Source organism: Trichechus manatus, unplaced genomic scaffold (genome assembly GCF_000243295.1).
Source record: "Trichechus manatus latirostris isolate Lorelei unplaced genomic scaffold, TriManLat1.0 scaffold00039, whole genome shotgun sequence".
NCBI lineage: Eukaryota > Metazoa > Chordata > Mammalia > Sirenia > Trichechidae > Trichechus > Trichechus manatus.
This window is the reverse complement of record NW_004443975.1, coordinates 8,056,124-8,076,111: the sequence shown is the minus strand read 5'-3', so window position 1 is coordinate 8,076,111 and position 19,988 is coordinate 8,056,124. Positions and strand designations below refer to the sequence as shown.

At 38.7% G+C, this 19,988-nt stretch overlaps 2 protein-coding genes across 7 annotated transcripts in view; one reads left to right on the top strand and one right to left on the bottom strand.

The window, feature by feature from the left end:
* The window catches only part of CNST (consortin, connexin sorting protein), a 123,017-nt gene extending 121,755 nt beyond the window's left edge, over positions 1-1,262 (bottom strand). For 2 of the 4 annotated variants that reach the window (XM_023730914.1, XM_023730911.1), the window contains exon 1: positions 988-1,262. The gene's annotated coding sequence lies outside the window, so the exon portion shown is untranslated. The remainder of the gene's footprint in view (positions 1-987) is intronic. The other 2 variants (XM_023730915.1, XM_023730916.1) reach the window with 2 other exon arrangements.
* A 127-nt stretch (positions 1,263-1,389) lies between these two features.
* TFB2M (transcription factor B2, mitochondrial) lies at positions 1,390-19,920 on the top strand. Of its 3 annotated transcripts, none has more exons than XM_023730917.1 (8): positions 1,390-1,793; positions 2,549-2,637; positions 10,475-10,520; positions 10,860-11,008; positions 12,215-12,304; positions 14,795-14,857; positions 17,941-18,101; positions 19,702-19,920. In XM_023730917.1, exons 1-8 carry the CDS (start codon positions 1,484-1,486, stop codon positions 19,877-19,879), a joined length of 1,086 nt encoding a protein of 361 aa, XP_023586685.1. In that variant the 5' UTR covers positions 1,390-1,483; the 3' UTR covers positions 19,880-19,920. The 3 variants fall into 3 exon arrangements, with proteins under 3 accessions (XP_023586685.1, XP_004376002.1, XP_023586686.1); XM_004375945.2 differs by having other exon boundaries at positions 10,367-10,520; XM_023730918.1 differs by lacking the exon at positions 17,941-18,101 and having other exon boundaries at positions 10,367-10,520; positions 19,702-19,861.
* Positions 19,921-19,988: the final 68 nt, after the last annotated feature.

Sequence of the window (19,988 nt, the reverse complement as noted above, 5' to 3'; positions counted from 1 at the left end):
AAAAAATGATTAGAAACTTTCTAGAGTGTCCTGACAAGTTTATAATCCAGAAAGGCCGTACTTGGACATCAATTCATTCAATTTGAAGTTCATCAGCTGAGAAGAATTTTCAGACTTTTATTTGTTAGGTGATACATTCCTGAGAAGCCTTTTCCTTGTGCATTTAAATGCCAGACTCAATTACACTCCCAGCAGAGTAAGCAGAAAGGATTGTGCATATTTTAAAATAGGGAGTTGACTGGCTGCAGTTTTTTGGTGGATACTAATTGGTACAGCTCTTTCTGAGTATGATCCTTAAATACTGAAATCAACCTTAAAGAATCGGGTCTTCTTACATTGCCCAAATAAGTAAAAAGACTGCCAGAATTTCCACCAGAGCATCCTATTTTTAGCCAAATGCATTCCACACTACAATTTGTTTGACTAAGTTTATGCAAGGAACAAAATTTGCATCCTACGGTTTTAATTTTTTCCAGCTTAGAAAGAAATCTTTTAAACACACAGATGAAGCTAAATATTGGCTGAGAGAGAGACGAAAGGAAAAGAGACATTACGCGGTTCTTGACAACCAAACTGAGGAGGAAAAAAAGGTATGGGAAAAATAAAAAGCAACCACAAGGGTGGAGAGATGGGGGTAACGGGATAGAAAGGAATACAGTAGAGGCATAGTGGAAGTCGCACGCTCCTCGAGGAGGCGGGCGAAGAACGACTTCTGGCGCTAGTCACCTAGCGAGGGAGAAATTGGAAAGATGCGCAGGAACAGGAGAGCCGCTGTGGCTAGAGAAAAGAGAGGAAAACAGGAGATCGGAGAGGGGGCGGAGGTAAAGGCACGGGGGCTACACCTCACCGAGGACAGAGGCACAGGAGGACAGAGGAGGCGCTGCTGGAGGAGGAAAGCGCAGGGGTAGGAGCGAGGGGCTTCCGAAAGGCTATCCACCTCGGCCGCGAGCCGGCGGGTCCCCTGCATCCCTCTCCTCCTCTCCTCACCTGGGAGTCGGAGACGAAAGGAAGACTACCGTTGTACCCCGGGTCTGTTTCCTGCCCCGCTCGCTGACATGGCGGCCGACGAACTGTCACAGAGCTTGCTCGGGTCTCCCGGGGCTCTGGTGGAGGAGACACCTCTTGCCTTCCCGCCCCGCCTTCCTCTGCACACCCTTACCGGCCGGCCGGCTACAGACGGCCCGCGACCGCGGAGCATAGAGTGCGAGCGGCTAGAGAGGAAACGCAGAGGGCGGACACAACCTGGCTGGTCGGCCTCTCTTCTCGTCAGGCCACTCACAATCCTTTGGCGGCCGAGTTGGGACGGAAGCGGAAGTAAGGGAAAACGGCGAGAAAGATTGCTCTTTCGCATGCGCATTTTTGGTGTATACTTCCTCCCTCCCTAGTGTGGCTGAGGGGAAATGTTACACGGGGGGTGCCCTGCACGGGGTTCGCCGAAGTAGCAACCCTGGGTGATCTTTGGGACGGACCTTAGAGGGCAAGGATGTGGGTTACAGTGGCGGGGCTTCCTGCGCGGCTGACTCTCTCAGTGTTGACCGGCGCTGGTCGCTTTTCCATTTTGGGATCCGGAGTGGCGACGCGGAAGGACTTGCCGGAGGTCCTTCGCAGGGGCTTCTCTGACTCCCGCCCTCAGCCGTTGCCCTGTCCAGATATCAGGGAATCGTCCTCGTGCGTCTCTAAGTGTCGTTTAGACTACAAACGTTACGTAATCAGTCGGAGATTGGCTGAAACCTTGGCGCAGATCTTGCAGGGGAAACGAAAAACTCCCCAGCTAGTCCTGGAGTGCAATCCAGGTGAGTTCAGCGTGGATTGCATTTTCTTGGAAGTCAGTTACTTCTGTATACTTTCATTGATCACCCAGGAGGCGCTGCCTAAGACACTGCCCTTTAAGCAGCTTACTTGGAGAGAGTGCCCACGACACGTGGCGTATGGTCTGTGTTAATAATGACTCCGCAATATTTCTGTAGCAATTTTAACTTTACACAATATTTTGATATAAAACAAGATCTTAAATCTCATCGTCTCCCTAAAAGAGGTGTAAGTCCGGAAAAAAAAAAAAAAAAGAATTTTATCTTACTCTTTCTGTGCATCTCCTATAGAGGATACTGAGAACACAAGATTTACAGCGTTTTTGAATAATGACTTTCTAAAGAGACGTTTCATATCATGGGTTGTCAGTTCTGTTTGGATTTGACAGTGTCTGATGATTAAAGCATCCGGATAGCCCATTAGTAAGTGGGAGGTTAGAACCTTATCTGTTTGTTTTTTTCTTCAGAGAGGTAGTGGAACATTGTGATAAGGGTACAGGTTTTGGCGTCATTGGCAGAATTGATTCAAATCCAAGCTGCACCCCTTAACAGTTTTGATGTTGGAGGCTAGTAATCCTATCCAACCTCCGTAAGGAGAGTAACACTTCGGAGATATTGTGAGACTTGAAATTAGGTAACACACGTAAAACATCCAGTAAAAGTTTGATATAAGTATTATTGGTGAGAGAGGTTGAATTGTTTTTCTTATAAACATACTTTTCTTTCTGTTAACATACTAGGTCCTGGAATCCTGACCCAGGCATTACTTGAAACTGGTGCCAGAGTGATTGCCCTTGAAAGTGACAAAACTTTTATTCCGCATTTGGAGGTATATTTTTATTTTTTTTAATAATTGTTTTCTAAGAATAATTGATTATTCAGTCACTACCTTTGAGTGGTTTAGGATTTAGTAGGTTTAATTAAACTAAGCACATGGTTTATTTTTATAGATCCTCTTTTAGAGATGATTTCCTTGTTACCCCTAGGGACTAGAACAGAGTAGACATTCAGTCCTTATTGAATGAATGACTAAAAGATTGAGAGTTCTGAGGTTTGCCTTGTAGTTTTAGCTCTGCTGCAATCCTAGTTGGGTGACTTTGAACAAAGCATATAACTGGTATCTCTAGCCTTGTTTGCTCATCTCAGTGTCCTTTACTGGTCCCTTGCCTTCTGTGAGCTTAGAATCTAATTGCTGAAATTAGATTAATGTTGTTAGGTGCCATCCAGTCGGTTCTGACTCATAGTGACTCTATGTACAACAGAAGAAAACACTGCCCTATCCTGCGCCATCCTCACAATCATTGTTATGCTTGAGCCCATTGTTGCAGCCACTGTGTCAGTCCATGTCATCAAGGATCTTCTTCTTTTTGCTGATACTCTGCTTTACCAAGCATGTTATCCTTCTCCAGGGACTGGTCCCTCCTGATAACCTGCCCAATGTATGTGAGACAAAGTCTCCCCATCCTTGCTTGTAAGGAGCATTCTGGCTGTACTTCTTCCAAGACAGATCTGTTCATTCTTCTGGAAGTCCGTGGTATGTTCAATATGCTTTGCCAACACCATAGTTCAAAGGCATCAGTTCTTCTTCGGTCTTTCTTACTCATTGTCCAGCTTTGACATACATATGAGGCACTTGAAAACACCATGGCTTGGGTCAGGCACACCTTAGTCCTTAAAGTGACATCTTTGCTTTTTAGCACTTTACAGAGATCCTTTGCAGCAGGTTTGCCCAATGCAATGCATCGCTTGATTTCTTGACTGCTGCTTCCATGGATATTAATTGTGGATCCAAATAAAATGAAATCCTTGACAACTTCAATCTTTTCTCCATTTATCATGATATTGCTTATTGGTCCAGTTGTGAGGATTTTTGTTTTCTTTATGTTGAAATGTAATCCATACTGAAGGCTTTTGTTCTTTATCAGTAAGTGCTTCAAGTCCTCTTCACTTTCAGCAAGCAAGGTTATATTGTCTGCATATTGCAGGTTGTTAATGAACCTTCCTCCAATCCTGATGCCGTGTTCTTCATACAGTCCAGCTTCTTGGATTATTTGCTCGGCATACAGATTGAATGAGTATGGTAAAAGGATACAACCCCGACACACACTTTTCCTAACTTTAAACCACATAGTATCCCCTTGTTCTGTTCTTGATCTGTGTGCAGGTTCCTCATGAGTACAATTAAGTGTGTCTAGAGCTCCCATTTTTTGAAATGTTATCCATAATTTGTTATGATCCATGTCAATCAAACACAGGTAAAAGTTTTTCTGGTATTCTCTGTTTTCAGCCAGGATCCATCTGACATCGGCAGTGATATCCCTTGTTTCACATCCTCTTCCGAATCCAGCTTGAATTTCTGGCGGTTCCCTGTCGTTACAGTGTTGCAAAGTGGTAAAGAGCTTGGCTCCTAACCAAAAGGTCGGCAGTTCAAATCCACCAGTCGCTCCTGGGAAACCCTATGGGGCGGTTCTGTTCTGTCCTGTAGGGACGCTATGAGTTGGAATCGACTCAACGCACAGAACAGCAGCAACATGGAGCAGACAAGTTCACAGAACAGTAAAGTAGATAACTAAACCAAGCCTGTTGCCATCGAATCATTTCTGACTTAAAGTGACTTTATGGTTCGAACTCATAGGACAGACTAGAGCTGTCCTATAGGGTTTCCAAGGCTGTAATCTTTATGGAAGCAGACTGCCACATCTTTCTCCAGCAGAGCAGCTGGTGAGTTTGAACTGCCAGCCTTTTGGTTAGCAGCCGAGCACTTAACCACTGTGCCACCAGGGTTCATTACAGAACAGTAGAAAAGTGTCACTTCCTTACGTCATTGGCCAGCCTCTTTTTTTTTCTCTTTCTCTCCCTCCGTCCTTTGTAAATCTCTAAGTTTAGTTTGTGAAACAATTATGCTTCTGGATGCTAACTTCTTGAAACCATAAAATGACTATATAAAAATACAGGATGACAACAAAAAATTGTGAAAATATAATCCAAGTATTTTAATTTTTTTTTAGTAAAACTGTGAGTCTTAGATCATTGTTACTCCACAGCTGACTGCTTGGAAAAGAAGTCAAGGTTTAATTTAATTGAGGATAAGTCTGCTAGAATTTTAAAAACATGAGAAAAAGAATACGTAAAGTTGTTTTAGATTCAAGGTCATGAGATGTAATTTAGTAAACATGTTGTTGTTCAGTGCCGTCAAGTCAGTTTTCAACTCACAGCGACCCCATGTGACAGACTAGTCCTGCCACAGGGTTTTCCAGCAGATCACCAGGTCTTTCTTCTGAGGAGCCACCGAATGGGTTCAAACTGCCAGCCTCTCAGTTAGCAGTCGAACGCTTAACCATTGTGCCACCAGGGCTCATTTTAGCAAGCATGTTGTCGTTAGTGCCGTCCAATTGATTCTGACTCATAATAACCCTTTATGACAGAGTAGAACTAAGCTGTAAACTTTATGGGAGTAGATCACCAGGTCTTTTCTCCCATGGAGCTGCCAGGTGGGTTCGAACCGCTGATCTTTCAGTTAGCAGCCAAGCCCTTAACCACTGTGCCTCCAGGGCGCCTTTTTTAGTAAGCAGGTTGTTGTTGTTAGGTGCCGTCAAGTCAGTTCCGACTTATAGCGACCCTATGCGCAACAGAACAAAACACTGCCTAGTCCTTTGCCATCCTCAGAATCGTTGTTATGCTTGAGCCCATGTTTGTGGCCACTGTGTCAGTCCATCTCATTGAGGGTTGTCTTTTTCGCTGACCCTCTACTTTACTAAGAGTGATGTTCTTCTCCAGGGACTGATCCCTCCTGATTACATATCCAAAGTAAGCATAGGCATTTGAAATTTCAACTTGGAAATTACAAGCAAGAAGATAACTTTTATCTTGATATACCAAAAGGCCTAGATTAGAAATCACTAATTTGCATTTTATAAGATAATTGGATGGTATTAAAATGTCTGTGTTTCTATTTAGTTTGTTATCCTGTAACACAAGGAGCCCTGGTGACACAGTGGTTAAGCGCTTGGCTGCTAACCTAAAGGTCCGTGGTTCAAACCCACCAGCCGCTTCGTGGGAGAAAGATGTGGTAATCTGCTTCCGTAAAGATTTACAGCCTTGGAAACCCTATGGCGCAGTTCTACTCTGTCCTGTAGGGTCACAATGAGTTGAAACCGAATCAACGGCAATAAGTGTATCCTGTAACACAAAAGTTGCTTTTCTTCAAGGTCACAACAGTCTTAATTTAAAATTTAATGAGAAAAAGAGGAATATAGAGCTAGAGAATTTTAGACACAATATTTCTTTTTTTTTATTTTTTTCCCATACAAAAATTTATACGTACTTTGTTATGTGACTGTAATTGCTCTCCCCGTACTGTGACAACACGCTCCTCCTTTCCACCCCTGATTCCCCATGTCCATTCAACCAGCCTTTAACCCTCTCTGAATTCATCTGTATGCCTTTTCAGCCCTACATCCAGATCTTAAAGTAGGGCTCATAGCAGCAGATGATGCTTCTAGCCACCTAATGGCACTCAGTTTCCTCCTAAAAATTGAGAGGATTTTTAAGGATGATGTTTGACTGGATTTTTAACTAACTATATCATGTATCTCACCCATAAAATTCCTGAGACTTTAAGTAACAATGTTTCAAGGGAACAAAAAGCTTCTTTTCAAACTTGGAGGTGCAAAGCATGTAGCAAGTTGTGTTCCATATTAATAAATCAAGGAGGCTGGATGGCTCAAGCATTTCGTGACAGACTGCTAACCCAAAGGGTGGCAATTTCACCTACCCAGTGACTCTGAAGAAGATAGGCCTGGCGGTCTACTTCGTAAAGATTACAGCCAAGAAAACCCTATGGAGCAGTTCTACTCTGTAACACATGGGGTTGACATGAGTCAGGGGCCAACTTGACGGCAGCTAACAACAATTAATAAACCGTGATGAATCCCATTTGAATTGTGAAGACTGTTATTGTTGCAGAAACATTCAGCTTTTATGGTAGAACATGCCATATTTCAGCAGGGATAGAGGACAGTCTTTTCAAATCAGACTGAATTTAAATCTCAGTCCTAGCACTTACTAGCCTTAAAACCCTGGGCAAATAAGTAATTTAACCTTCTGAGTCTTGGTGTTTCTCACCTATAAAATAGGGAAGTTAATACCTACCTGTATAAGATGTTGATGAGGTTGAAATAGGGTAAACTATGTAAAGTGCCCAGCAGAATGACTAGTAGAAACTCAAGGTTTATTCTCTTTCCTTTCCTCTATTCCTTTTTGCTTCTTGTTTTTGGATCCTAAACACAATCTGGTCAACTCTGCAATCTGAAGCGTTCTGTTACCTGGTTTATGGTCATCACGGCACTTGTCACTGTCGGAGAGCAGAAGCTTTGCCTGTTTTGTTCACTTCTGTATCTCCATCCCGCAGAGGGTATCTGGTACAGAATGGCCCTCAGTAAATATTTGCTGAACAAATGAGTGGAAGCTTGAAATCAAGAAATAAATATGAAAGAGCCATAAAATTATATAAATCAACTAGATTATACAGAAACATAAATACTATAATTTAGTACTTGTTAGTACTGTCTACTTTTAAAATCACATGCAGATACTTAATCTAGTCTTCATAACACCCCTGTGAAAAAATGAGACTTGGAGAGGTTTAAAGACATGCCCAAGATCACGTGGGTAATTGTGCAGAGCTGGGTTTCATAACACAGTCTTTGCCTCCAGCCATTGCTTTATGATTCCTGTTTATGCCTGGGGTACTATCAAGTCTTTTCTGTTTCCTTGAGGGCTTTTGGTTGAAATTAATATTATACTTCTGTAATAAGGGGCCTGAAGTTTAAGCACTATAGTATTTAATTTTTGGCATTCAGAATATAAACTGTAATATTTACCCTGATATTACGGTTTAACTTGTAAAGAATAATTATGTTTTAATTGTCCACTAACCAGAATTTGAATAATATGGGTATGTATGTGCATGCACGCACATACATAGTTCCTTTCCTAAGAATTCTGATTTTTTAAAAGACCAATTCAGTCATACTGCCTGTCTTAGTCATCTCGTGACGCCATAACAGAAATACCACAAGTGGATGGTTTTAACGAAGAGAAGTTTATTTCCTCACAGTCAAAGTAGCTCTCTGTCGGCCTTCTCATCAATGTTCCCCTGGACTAGGAGCTTCTCGGCACAGGGACCCCAGTCCAAAGGACGCGCTCTGCTCCCGGCACTGCTTTCTTGATGGTATGAGGTCCCCCTGTCTCACTGCTCACTTCTGTCTTTTATAACTCAAGAGATTGCCTCAGGACACAATCCAGTCTTGTAGATCAGGTCCTGCCTTACTAACACAACTGCCACCCATCCTCCCTCATTAACATCATAGAGGCAGGATTTACAACACGCAGAGAAATCACACAGTACCAGGAATCAGGGCCTAGCCAAATTGATACACACATTTTTTGGGGGACATAATTCAAACCATGACACTGCCAAATTAAAAGAAAGTTAAAATGTAGTAATTCAGAGTATTTTGAAGCTTAATAAAAGTCTTTATAGAAGTAGTGTTTTAGAATTGCTTTTAAAGAGCAGAGAAGTTAGTTGATTAGAATGTTAATGATTGTCGCCTTGGTTAAGTGCTCAGCTGCTAACCAAAATGTTGGTCGTTCGAACCTACCAGCCCCTCCACGGGAGAAAGATGTGGCATTCTGCTTCTATAAACATTACAGCCTTGGAAACCCTTAAGGGGCTGTTCTCTTCTGTCCTATATAGGGTGGTTATGGGTCGGAATTTGACTCAATGGCAACGGTTTGTTTTGTTTTGTTTTGAGGTTTACATGGAAAAAAAAAAGAGTTTCCAAGGAGAGTCTGAGTATTTTTTTTTATATTTCACCTGTGAAATACAGGTATTTTTGCCCTTTACATCATTAACATAACTCTAGTTCAATGACTGCAGAGCCGAAGACATGAAAGAGAAGCAGAATCTAATGGAGTATTTTTTTTAATAGTGAGCAGAGATGTGGCCCAGCCAGACAGGAAGGAGCTGCCTTATTTAAGGGCTTTTTAAAATGTGTTCACATTGAACACAACAGAGAGTCCCTGATGGAGCAGGAGAAAAGTGGGGTGCAGAACTCAAATTCTACTAAAAAGACCACATTTAACGGTCTGACTGAGACCGGAGGGACCCTGGAAGACATGGCCCCCAGACTCTCTTTTAGCCCAGAACTGAAACCATTCCCAAAGCCAACTCTTCAGACAAAGATTAGACTGGACTATGGAACATGAAATGATACTTGTGAAGAGAGTACTTCTTAGCTCAAGTAGATACTTGAGACTAAATGGGCAGCTCCTGTCCCGAGGCAAGATGGGAAGGCAGAGAGGGTCAGGAGCTGTTTGAATGGACACAGGAAATCAGGGGTGGAAAGGAGGAGTGTGCTGTCACATTATAGGGAGAGCAGCTAGGGTCACATAGCAATGTGTGTATAAATTTTTGTATGAGAAACTGACTTAAACTGTTAACTTTCACTTGAAGCACAATTGAAAATATATATATATATATATATATATAAAATGTGTTCAACTTGATTTCATTAAGCATTAATCAAGGGTTCCCTTGACAGTGATCACTCAAATTTACTAGATTTAGAAATAGGACAGTATTGATGGTTGAATTCAAAAGTTTGAGTAAAACTAGGTTTTTTAATTGATAACTTTAAATTGTAAATTTGTTTTAAACCTAGTTAAATACAAATAGAATTTTCTGTGTATGAGAACTTCCACATACACATCAAAAACATACTGTCCTCATTGATTTTCTAACTTCAAATTAAGTTTAGGAAGTCTGTAGCTAATACTTGTTCCAACCGCTAAGCAGCTCCAGTGCTACTACAAGTTAAGCAAGTCGGGACAGAAAGAGACTAAGGAATAGGCGACCTCTTCCAGTGGACAACATGCTTTCCTTCTATGGTTCCCTCTTTCTTTAGAAAAGGTAAATGAAAAAGTTAGGGAAAAAGGAAGACTGATCTACACAATAAGCTAACTTCATTTGATAGATGACTAAGTAAACCCCTCTGGGGTGGGGGGAACTCTTGAATCTATCTACTTTTCACTTTAATGTTTTTCTCTGTTAAGAAGTATCTTCATTTCTTCTTCCCATGATCCGTAGCCGATGACTCACAGCTTTCTGCTTGAGCCCAGATGTGGCCGTAGAATCTTTTACCAGTGCTCCAGGCAGCCACTAGTAAGCAATTAATGAGTGTGAGGAAGCTCTTGAACAAGTAACACTATTAAGAAAAAGTAAAGAAAGTAAAAGGATAAGTAAGAATTTGTTGAAGTTTGTTTTGTTGTTGTTTGGACTTTTTCTTGGTGCTACTGTACTTTCATCACTTTTCAGTTGTTAATTGAATTTTATTTTCTCAAATTTTACAATATGTTATTAATAAATTATCTTTACAGCTTTATTGAGGTTGTAATTTTTTTTATAAGAACTATTTTTGAACTAGATCTTTGATTGTTGAAAGGTAAACCTGCAAAGTGCTTAAACTTCTTAACATGCTATCTCTGTTTCTCGTTAGTCCCTAGGAAAAAATCTGGATGGACAACTAGACGTGGTCCACTGCGACTTCTTTAAATTGGATCCTAGAAATGGTAGTTTAGTAAAACCACCCATTATGATTTCACAGATGCTTTTCCAGAATTTGGGAATACGAGCAGTTCCTTGGTCAGCAGGTAATTTTTGTTACTCACTAAAGCAAATTTCTTATGAGTTGGCAGGTTTCTTTGTCAATACACCTGGTTTGTTGAAGAGCTTTATATTCAGTGTATATCTTACAGTTTTTGAGCAGATGCTCTTAGGTTAAAAGTGGCATTCCCCTCCCCTCAGCAGAAATAATGAGAGCAATTCCCCAAAAGCCAACTTCCATTTCAAGGAAAGATACTGAGATGTAGTTTTAATTGAAATAAACTAAAATTAATATAGTTTGTTAACTTAGTTTGATGCAATAAAACATGGCCATATGAAAAGGGTGAAGAGCTTTACTCAAATATTTTTGCTTGTATTCTTAACAGGTATCCCTTTAAAAGTAATTGGAATCTTCCCAATTAAAAGTGAAAAAAAGGCCCTTTGGAAACTTATATATGATCTATATTCCTGTACTTCTGTATATAGATATGGACGAGTAGAACTAAATATGTTTATCAGTGAAAAGGAATACCAGGTAGGTTATTAACAAGTACCTGCTAAGTTTTTTGTTTTGAAAGAGTTCTATAATTTTTCTCTGAGTAGTCTTAATCTATTTGACTTTAATTTAGGACTCATGATATTTGAGAGTACTAAGATTGTAAGATTGCTTTAAAATTTCTGTAGAGCAATCTTCAGTCTTTTTATTTTCTGAGTCCCTGGGTGGTGCAAACGGTTAATGTGCTCAGCTTCTAACCAAAATGTTGGCAGTTTGCATCCCCCCAGAGGCACCTTGGAAGAAAGGCCTGGCAATCTACTTCCGAAAAATCAGCCATTGAAAATCTTGTGGAGCAGAGTTCCATTCAGACACACATGGTGTAACCATGAGTTGGAATCAACTGAACCACAGCTAGCTTGGTTTTGGTTTTTATTCTCTGTAATGAAAGGGCCTCTTGAAGACCTTGATATTGCCTTGAGAGTCACGTTCCCTTTCTGCCCGGGAACTGCTTATCATTATTTCTGCCTAAGACAGCTAAGGCTTAGGATAGTGGGGCAGGAAAGGAAGAAATTATTTACCCACCCACACCTAGATAGTGAGAAATTGTGACTGGCCTTGGAAGGAGCACAGGGCACTCAGAACCTTGAGACTATTCTTGCAGTATATGAATAAAAGGATGAAGGAGACAAATAAGAAATGTTTCATCAGGTTTCGTTTTGCTTTTAGGAAAATGTTCCAATGGCCCATGCTGCTTTTGCCCTTTTACACGGGGTTTCCTTTCTCTGTAGTGTCCTCTCACTCATGGAGGTAACTGCTCATCCATCAGGTGTCAGCCTAAGCAACTCTTGACTCAAAATTTAATGGGCTCACCTGATACATGTTTTAACACACCTGTCCTTCTGCATAGAACGTATCACAAGTTAATTCATGTAATTAGTTAATGCTTTTCTACTCCGCTATGTTGTAAAAACCACAAGGGCAGGAATTGTTTCTGTTTTTGTTCACCTTCGTAACTAAGTGATGAGCTTTTCCCCTGATATGTGATATGGTTAAAGGAAGTCAGTCCCAAATACATTGGATTTTTTCTCTTCCTTGAAATGGTTAAGGTTAAGATTTTTCCTTAAAATCTAATTTTGTTTACTTAAATTTCTGGATACTATTAAGCTATTACTATTGAGATCCAACATCTGGTTTTGATTGATTAGAATTATATTTGATATATAACTCTGATTTTTCTTTTTTTAGAAACTAAAGGCAAGACCTAAAAATCCAAACTTGTATCAAGCGTTAAGTGTGCTCTGGCAAGTAGCTTGTGACATTAAGCTTCTGCACATGGTGAGTAAAATCTTCCTGAATTTTAGAGAGTGTCATTGTTTTTCAAATTGGCTCCATTTCCGTGACCTATAAATGGAAAAAGATGAAAGAATAGATTAATTTTATCATTTTCCCAACTGTTGAACAACAATTTTTAGATTTGAACAATAATTATTAGATGATACTTCGAGATGACTGTGTGCTAGTAAGTTTTTTTTGTCTGATTACGCAGATAGTATACACTTATTGTAAAATATGAAACAGGAAGGAAGTGAGAGGGGAAGGAGGAAGGAAGGAAAGGAAAAACAAATAAGAATTAAAAAAAAATCATCACTAGACTTCTACCCTACAGAGATAACTGTTGACATGTGAACATATTTTCAGTCTTTTTTTCCCTTCGTATAGTAGGGTCTATATTAGATTGTATCATGTTTTTTCACCTAATAATTAGTTGCAAGCTTTTTGTCATGTCATTCAATGCTTTTCTTAAGTTTTTAATGTCTACATAGTACTTCACTGTAGAGAAGTTCTCTTTTTAATTGCTTTTTTTTAAAAAAAAAGTGTAGAGTTATTTACTAACTAGATAGTAGATAAGAATTATCTTAGGTGAAGGGAAGGACAGCACACACTACAGGGGAAGTCAGCACAACTGGTCTAAACCAAAGCTAAGAAGTTTCCTGAATACAGTCAAACACTTTGAGGGACAGAGTAGCAGGACTAGGGGTCTGGGGACCATGCTTTCAGGGGACATCTAGGTCAATTGGCATAACAAAGCTTATTAAGAAAATGTTCTGCATCTTACTTTGGTGAGTGGCATCTGGGGTCTTAAAACTTGCAAGCAGCCATCTAAGATGCATCAATTGGTTCCAACCACCTGGAGCAAAGGAGAGAAGAACACCAAAGACACAGGAAAGTATTAGCCCAAGGGACAGAAAGGGCTACATAAACCAGAGACTTCAACAGCCTGAGACCAGAAGAACTAGATGATGCCCAGCTACGACCAGTGACCGCCCTGACAAGGAACACAACAGAGGATCCTGGATGGAGCAGGAGAAAGGTGGGGTGCAAAACTCAAATTCTAGTGAGAAGACCAGACTTAGTGGTCTGACTGAGACTGAAGGAACCCTGGAAAGCATGGCCCCCAGATTCTCTATCAGCCCAGAGCTAAAGCAATTTCTGAGGCCAACTCTTCAGACAGGGATTGGACTGGACTGTGGAACATAAAGTGATACTCGTGAGGAGTGTACCTCTTAGCTCAAGTAGATACAAGAGACTAAACGTGCAGCTTCTGTCTGGAGGTGAGATGGGAAGGCAGAGAGGATTAAAAGCTGGTTGAATGGACATGGGGAATCAAGGATGGAAGGAGAAGTGTGCTGTCACAGTATGGGGAGAGCAATTAGAGTCACATAACAATATATGTATAAACTTTTGTATGGGAAAAAATAAATTTAAAAAAATGTGAACATCTTTCAATTAGTTTGTATGTGTCCTAGTTTATTTCTTTAGGCAAGATAAGAGTTGTGTAATGTAAATATAATGCAAGCCACGTATGTAGTTTTACATGTTTTAGTAGCCACATTATAAAAGATAAAAAGCAACAGGTAAAATTAATTTTAATATTATATTTTATTTAACCCAGTCAATCCAAAATATTGTCATTTTGATGTGTAATCATAAAAAATTAGTTATGACATATTTTACATTCTTCTTTTGTTGTTTGTACTAAGTCTTTTAAATTCAGCGCATAAATTACAGCACATATTAATTCAGACTAGATACATAGCAAGTGTGGCTAGTGACAACCATGTACCATATTAGAGAGCACAGGGCTAGATTATTAAAAAAAAGAATGTATTTCTTTTATATCATAACTTGCCCATTCCCTTCTTTTGTTATCTATTTCGGTAGATTAGAGTATATATCAAGTGGTTTTATAAGGTATATAGGTAATATGGGAGTCCCTGGGTGGTGCAAACAGTTAATGTGCTCATCCACACAGAGGCGCCTCCATAGGGTTTTCATGGCTGATTTTTTGGAAGTAGATCACCAGGCCTTTCTTTTGAGGTGCCTCTGGGTGGACTCCAGTCTCCACCCTTTCTGTTAGCAGCCAAGTGTGTCAACTGTTTACACCACCCAGGGACCCCTAAATAAGAGATAGAGTTACTAATATCAGGATAGACCTTTGATCCATATTTTCTTTATCAAAAAAAAAGAGAGAGAGAGAGGTATATTATTTAACCATCACATTGTTTCTCTTAAATCCAGTTAGACTGAATACGTGGATTTAATTCACTGCTTTCGTTTAGGCAAGATTTTTCTTTAAGTCAGTAATAATTTGGCCAATGATCATGAAGATGGCACAGGACTGGACATTTCCTTCTGTGATATGTAAGGTCTCTGTGAGTCAGAGCCAACTTGATGGCAGCTAACAACAACAGCAATAGTTTGGGGACACTTTGACCAAAGAGAGTAAAAGAAATGTTTCGATTTTGTTTTTTTCCTCCCCTCAAGGAGCCTTGGTCATCATTTGACTTACACACCCAAAATGGGCAGCTGGAAAAAACAAAGCGCAGGGTAAGAGTAAAAGAACACCTTTCCTTTTCTTCCTCTGCGTGGGATGTCCTTTATTTTTTTAAGATCATCTGGTATTCTGTACTCATTTAAATTTTGGATTTTAGAATAATGAATGTTCTTTAAATATATCTTAAACTACTTTCAGACACTGGTGATAGCTGCACAACATGATTAATATGACTGGCGTCACTGAATTGCACATGTAAAAATGTCTTGGCAAATGTGTGTTACATATTTTTTTACAGCAATTAAGATATATATCTTACTACTTTTAATACATTGAAATTATTTTAGAGGAGAGTTGTATTTTTCATCTATTATACAGTAATAGGCTTAAACAGAGAATCTTCTTTTTATCTCTTGAAATGAAGATACATCTCAAATTTGGAAAATATAGTCATTTTAACATTCAACTAATTTAATAAACTAAAAATAAAAGTTTGTACCTTATTAATAAGTGAGAAATTTGTAATAATGTTATAGTACTTATATGATTGAATTCACCAACAGGTACATCTTGGTTCTTACCCAAAAGGTGGGATTTTTATTTTTCCCTTTTTAGAGAACCAAAATGATGATGTTACAGAGTGGTCCTGTGTGAACTTTGTCTCAGAGCTGCTTGTATTGAAAGTCTAATAAAGTAGCTGAAGTTAAAAAAAAAAAAAAAAAAGTTTTAACTCAGTTCAGAAGTTCTGCTTTGGGATTAAATGGTAATGATGGCCTAATACCAGCATACCAGCTCAGTCTGACTAGCCCCTTTGTTTACTACTTTGTTTTTTTCTTACTCTTGATACTAAAGGGGAAAGAAAATGATCAATTTGGAGATAGTCTAATTTTAGAGTGATTAGTTATCATTGTGATTTTAGTTCTATTTCATGATTCATAAACATAACTTATATAGTCTTGCAAAACAAAATAAGAATGGTAACATTTTGGCTTGGATACCATTAGTGATTTATTCAGATGTCCCCAAAATGAACAACCCTGTATAGAACACATTTTCTTTTGTTGTTTTTGTTTTTTGGCTTTTTTTTTTTTAAATTGTGCTTTAGGTGAAAGTTTACAGCCCAAGTTAGTTTCTCACACAAAAATTTATACACACTTTGTTATGTGACGCTAGCTGCTATCCCTATAATGTGACTGCACATTCCTCCTCCTTTCCACCCTGGATTTCCTGTGTCTATTCAACCAGCTCCTATCCCTTTCTGCCTTCTCATCTTGGCTCCGGGCAGGAGCTGCCCATTTAGTCTTGTGTATCTACGTGAACTAAAAAGCACACTCTTCATGAGTATCATTTTACGTCTTATAGTCCAGTCTATTCTTCGTCTGAAGAGTTGGCTTCAGGAATAGTTTTAGTTCTGGGTTAACAGAGTGTCTGGCGGCCATGTCTTCTAGGGTTCCTCCAGTCTCAGTCAGACTGTTAAGTTTGGCCTTTTTACTAGAATTTGAGTTCTGCATCTCACTTTTCTCCTGCTCCATGAGGGACTCTCTGTTGTGTTCCCTGTCAGGATGGTCATTGGAACACATTTTCTTAATGAGAAGATCAAAAACTAAAAATGTTTTTGGCCAACTTAAATATATAAATTTATAGGGATGAAGATCAAATAACCAAATGTTATGTTTCATGAGATAATTTTATTCAGATGTGCACATGTGTCTTTGATAATAGTATGTTCATAATTTCTATAGAAGCCCTTTGAGACAATTAACAGTTTTTTAAAACCTACCATCTTTATTTCCATGTAATTTTTTTGAGATATTCTACTATTTCTGAAGCTGTGTTTTTATGCTGTTACTGGAATTTTTGTCCCATATTGCAAATGGTCACTCATATAACATCAGGAAAGTTGGTATTTCTTCCCCATTTATCAGGTAAATGTATCTCCTGGACTCCAAAATTACTCACCTTGTTGCTTTTTAAAGTCACCTTCAAAAGGCTTGTTAACAACACCATATAATACTTGCAATTGTGAGGTCACCCCCCACCCCCGAAGTAATACTTACTAAGTCTTTCTGAATTGTATTGCCTTCCTTTTTCCTTCAGCTGTAAGCATCCCAAACTCGAAGTGATTGAGATTTTCTTTTTTCAGGCTAATATGTCTTCCAAAAACAGTATTTTATGCTTCAAAATAAAGTAAATAAGAGATTACTACCTAATATGTGAGATTTCATAAGGATTCAAACATTCTGAGGAATAATTTTTGGGAAAAACCGTCTTAACTTTATATCCAGTCATATACAGTATTTATTTTAGTCTGTATAATACTGTATACTAGAATAGGGGGTTGACAGACTTTTTCTGTAAAGAGTCAGATGGTAAATATCTTATGCCTGTGGGCCACGTACATTCTGTCTTATATTCTTCTTGTTGTTTTTAAACAGTCCTAAAAATGTAAAGCTTACAGGCTATACAAAAGTAGGCAACAGATAGTAGTTTGCCAACCCCTATACTATAGAATTACTGATTTTTTAAAAAAATAATATCCAATTAAAAATTACAAGTGAGTAATTTTTTTTTATGCTTAGGATCTGATGATGTGCCTCAAATAATAGCAGGGATTCAGTACGTGTTAGTGTCATTTTTGGGATTTGGTTTCAACTTGCTTACAAGCCAATAAGTTAGCCTGTCAGAGACTTTATACTCATGGCACAGCAAGCAGCTAAGAGTATTTATGTTGGTTCCCTTTGCCCCCAAGTCCCATGGGGTGATGTGATAACAGCTCAGTTGAATGCTCTGCATGTAGTGGGCTTGGCTTGCAACAGAGAAACAGCTGTTGGAATCCACCTCTTTTATAACACACATTCAGCAGTCTTGCTCATTGTCCCAAGGGGAGGTATCCTTATCTCATCCTTCAAGGTTGCTCACTGCAAGCAACCCTGAGAAATGGCCCAGGTAAAGAGTGGTCAGGGTCTTGCATTCTTGACACACACAGCAAGAACATACAGGGGCCCTAAAGGTCTGTGGCGATTGTCTCTTCCACCAGTCAGCTTAAATGAGTAAGTAAAGAAGTAAATGAGTGAGTGGACAAGCTCTTGCTCTGGCAATAGTTTATGACTAATACAGTGTATTTTTCCTTCTCCAGGAATTATCAGAACTAATACAACAAAATCTGTGTTTTATTCGAATGACTCCTCGCAGAAATTTATTTACAGAAAACTTAACACCTATTAACTATGATGTATTTTTTCACATGTTAAAGCAGTGTTTTGGGAAGCGCAATGCCAAGCTAGTAGATCATTTACAGTAAGTAAAAAGAATAAAAGAATTATTCTTTGATGTTAGAGTTTTTTTTTTAATATCTTAATTAACAGAGTAAGGTACCATATTTTCACTTCTGTATTTCTTCAAAATATTCCCCCGATGTACATTTTGAGAAAAAACAATTATATTTTCCACATAATCTCCCACTGGCTTCTTTTTTTTTCCCCCTTCCTTTGGGAAAAACCACTAGGGATGTCAAGTTGTTTTATCTTTGTCTTCCTAAAGGAAGAACTAGCCGCTTGCCACTGGCTGGGGTGAAGAAAGCCAGTGCTGCTGGTGGCATACCCACTATCTACCTCTTGTCATTGCCTGTCCTAACCAAAGTAGGGGATACGCAGCAGATCACAATACCACCCTGGTTCTCTTGCCCTGGATTGAATTTTATCTTTCTAACAAAGGATTTATAAAAATTAAAACTGTTACTACTTACTTTATATCTATGTAAGTCTAATATTTATATAGGGATGGTACTATACAGGAGCCCTTGTGGTGCAGTGGTTAAGAGCCCGGCTGCTGACCAAAAAGTTGGCATTTCGAATCTACCAGCTGCTGCTTGGAAACCTATGGAGCACTTCTACTCTATCCTATAGGGTCGCTATGAGTCAAAAATCAACTTGATGGCAACGAGTTAGGTTTTTGGTTTGGTGGTGTACAAGTCTGTAAATTGTACATTGTAGCTTATATCAGCAGCCCATAGTCATTCAAAGTATTGTCAGAGGAAGGACAAAATGTTAAAAATCACATTTTAATTTATTAGATTATCATTTAATGTATCTGAATGAGCTGTTGATTGGCCATTATTTATGTAAAAATAAATGCTAAAATGGTACACCAGTACAGCAGTCTACTATTTTATCTTGCCACCTTGTGATGGTGGCAACTTTGAATAAAAATATCAAGAAAATAGGAAATTTAGGAAAAAATACTGTAAGCCATGGTGCAAAATGTTGAAGGTTCCCTTGGAGATTTCTGTGGATGGAAAACATGTTTACATTTGTCACCAAGATTGCATTCAAAGTAAAGTATTGGAATATTTTCCATCAAAATATTTTATTATAGTTGTTATTCTTAGTGTCAGAGGCCTATTGATGGTTTCTTGCCAGGTTAATACATAAGGCAATTTGCTGTATTATTTATTCACCAGTCATTGCTACATAAAAATGTGAAAAATGATCCCTTCCTTGAAAATTGCCAAACAGCAGTTTCCACTGTTTGTATTTATTGAAGTCAAGATTTTAAATCAACCTGTATGGAGTTAAGACTGTTTTGCTAAGAGAGTGAAAGGATGAATAAGGTAGGCAGAAGAATTTTTTAATAAGCAATTTTAGACTGGAATTTTGTGAATGACTTATGATTAGAATATTTAAAGCCATGAAAAACTTTAGGAATAAAAGTAGTGAAGAGCTTGCATATAATATATGTAGCTTTAACATAGAATAAGATAAAGTACATATTTTAAATTATATAAATTAAGCATTTGAGCATTTGAAATTGGGTTTAGAAGTCATCTCTATCAATATTAACTGAATTTAATGTTCTTATGGAAAAGAATTAACAAATTTACTTTGTATTTCATTTTCAGTTCATTAAGTCCAGTTGACGCAAAGGATATATTAACACTCATAAGAAAACACGAAAATGTGAAAATAACTAACATATGCCCTGAGGACTTTAAACTTCTTTTTGAAACTATAGAGTGTTCCAAAGATTATAACTGTAAGTGGCTCTGTGATGACATCATGGAAGACAGAATTATGTAGGAAACTAGACCACCAAGACATTAGCTGGAGAAGTTTATTTATTGGAAATTATGAGACAAATGAAAAAGAAGTAAGCCTGAAAAGCTCATTTCTTTCGACGGAAGATAAC

Bases quoted from the DNA above. Each gene is read 5' to 3' on its own strand.
- TFB2M (XM_004375945.2), top strand. From the start codon at position 1,484: ATGTGGGTTACAGTGGCGGGGCTTCCTGCGCGGCTGACTCTCTCAGTG. The intron at 1,794-2,548 runs GTGAGTTCAGCG...TTAACATACTAG, and splicing joins AGTCCTGGAGTGCAATCCAG to GTCCTGGAATCCTGACCCAG. The intron at 10,521-10,859 runs GTAATTTTTGTT...TATTCTTAACAG, and splicing joins AGCAGTTCCTTGGTCAGCAG to GTATCCCTTTAAAAGTAATT.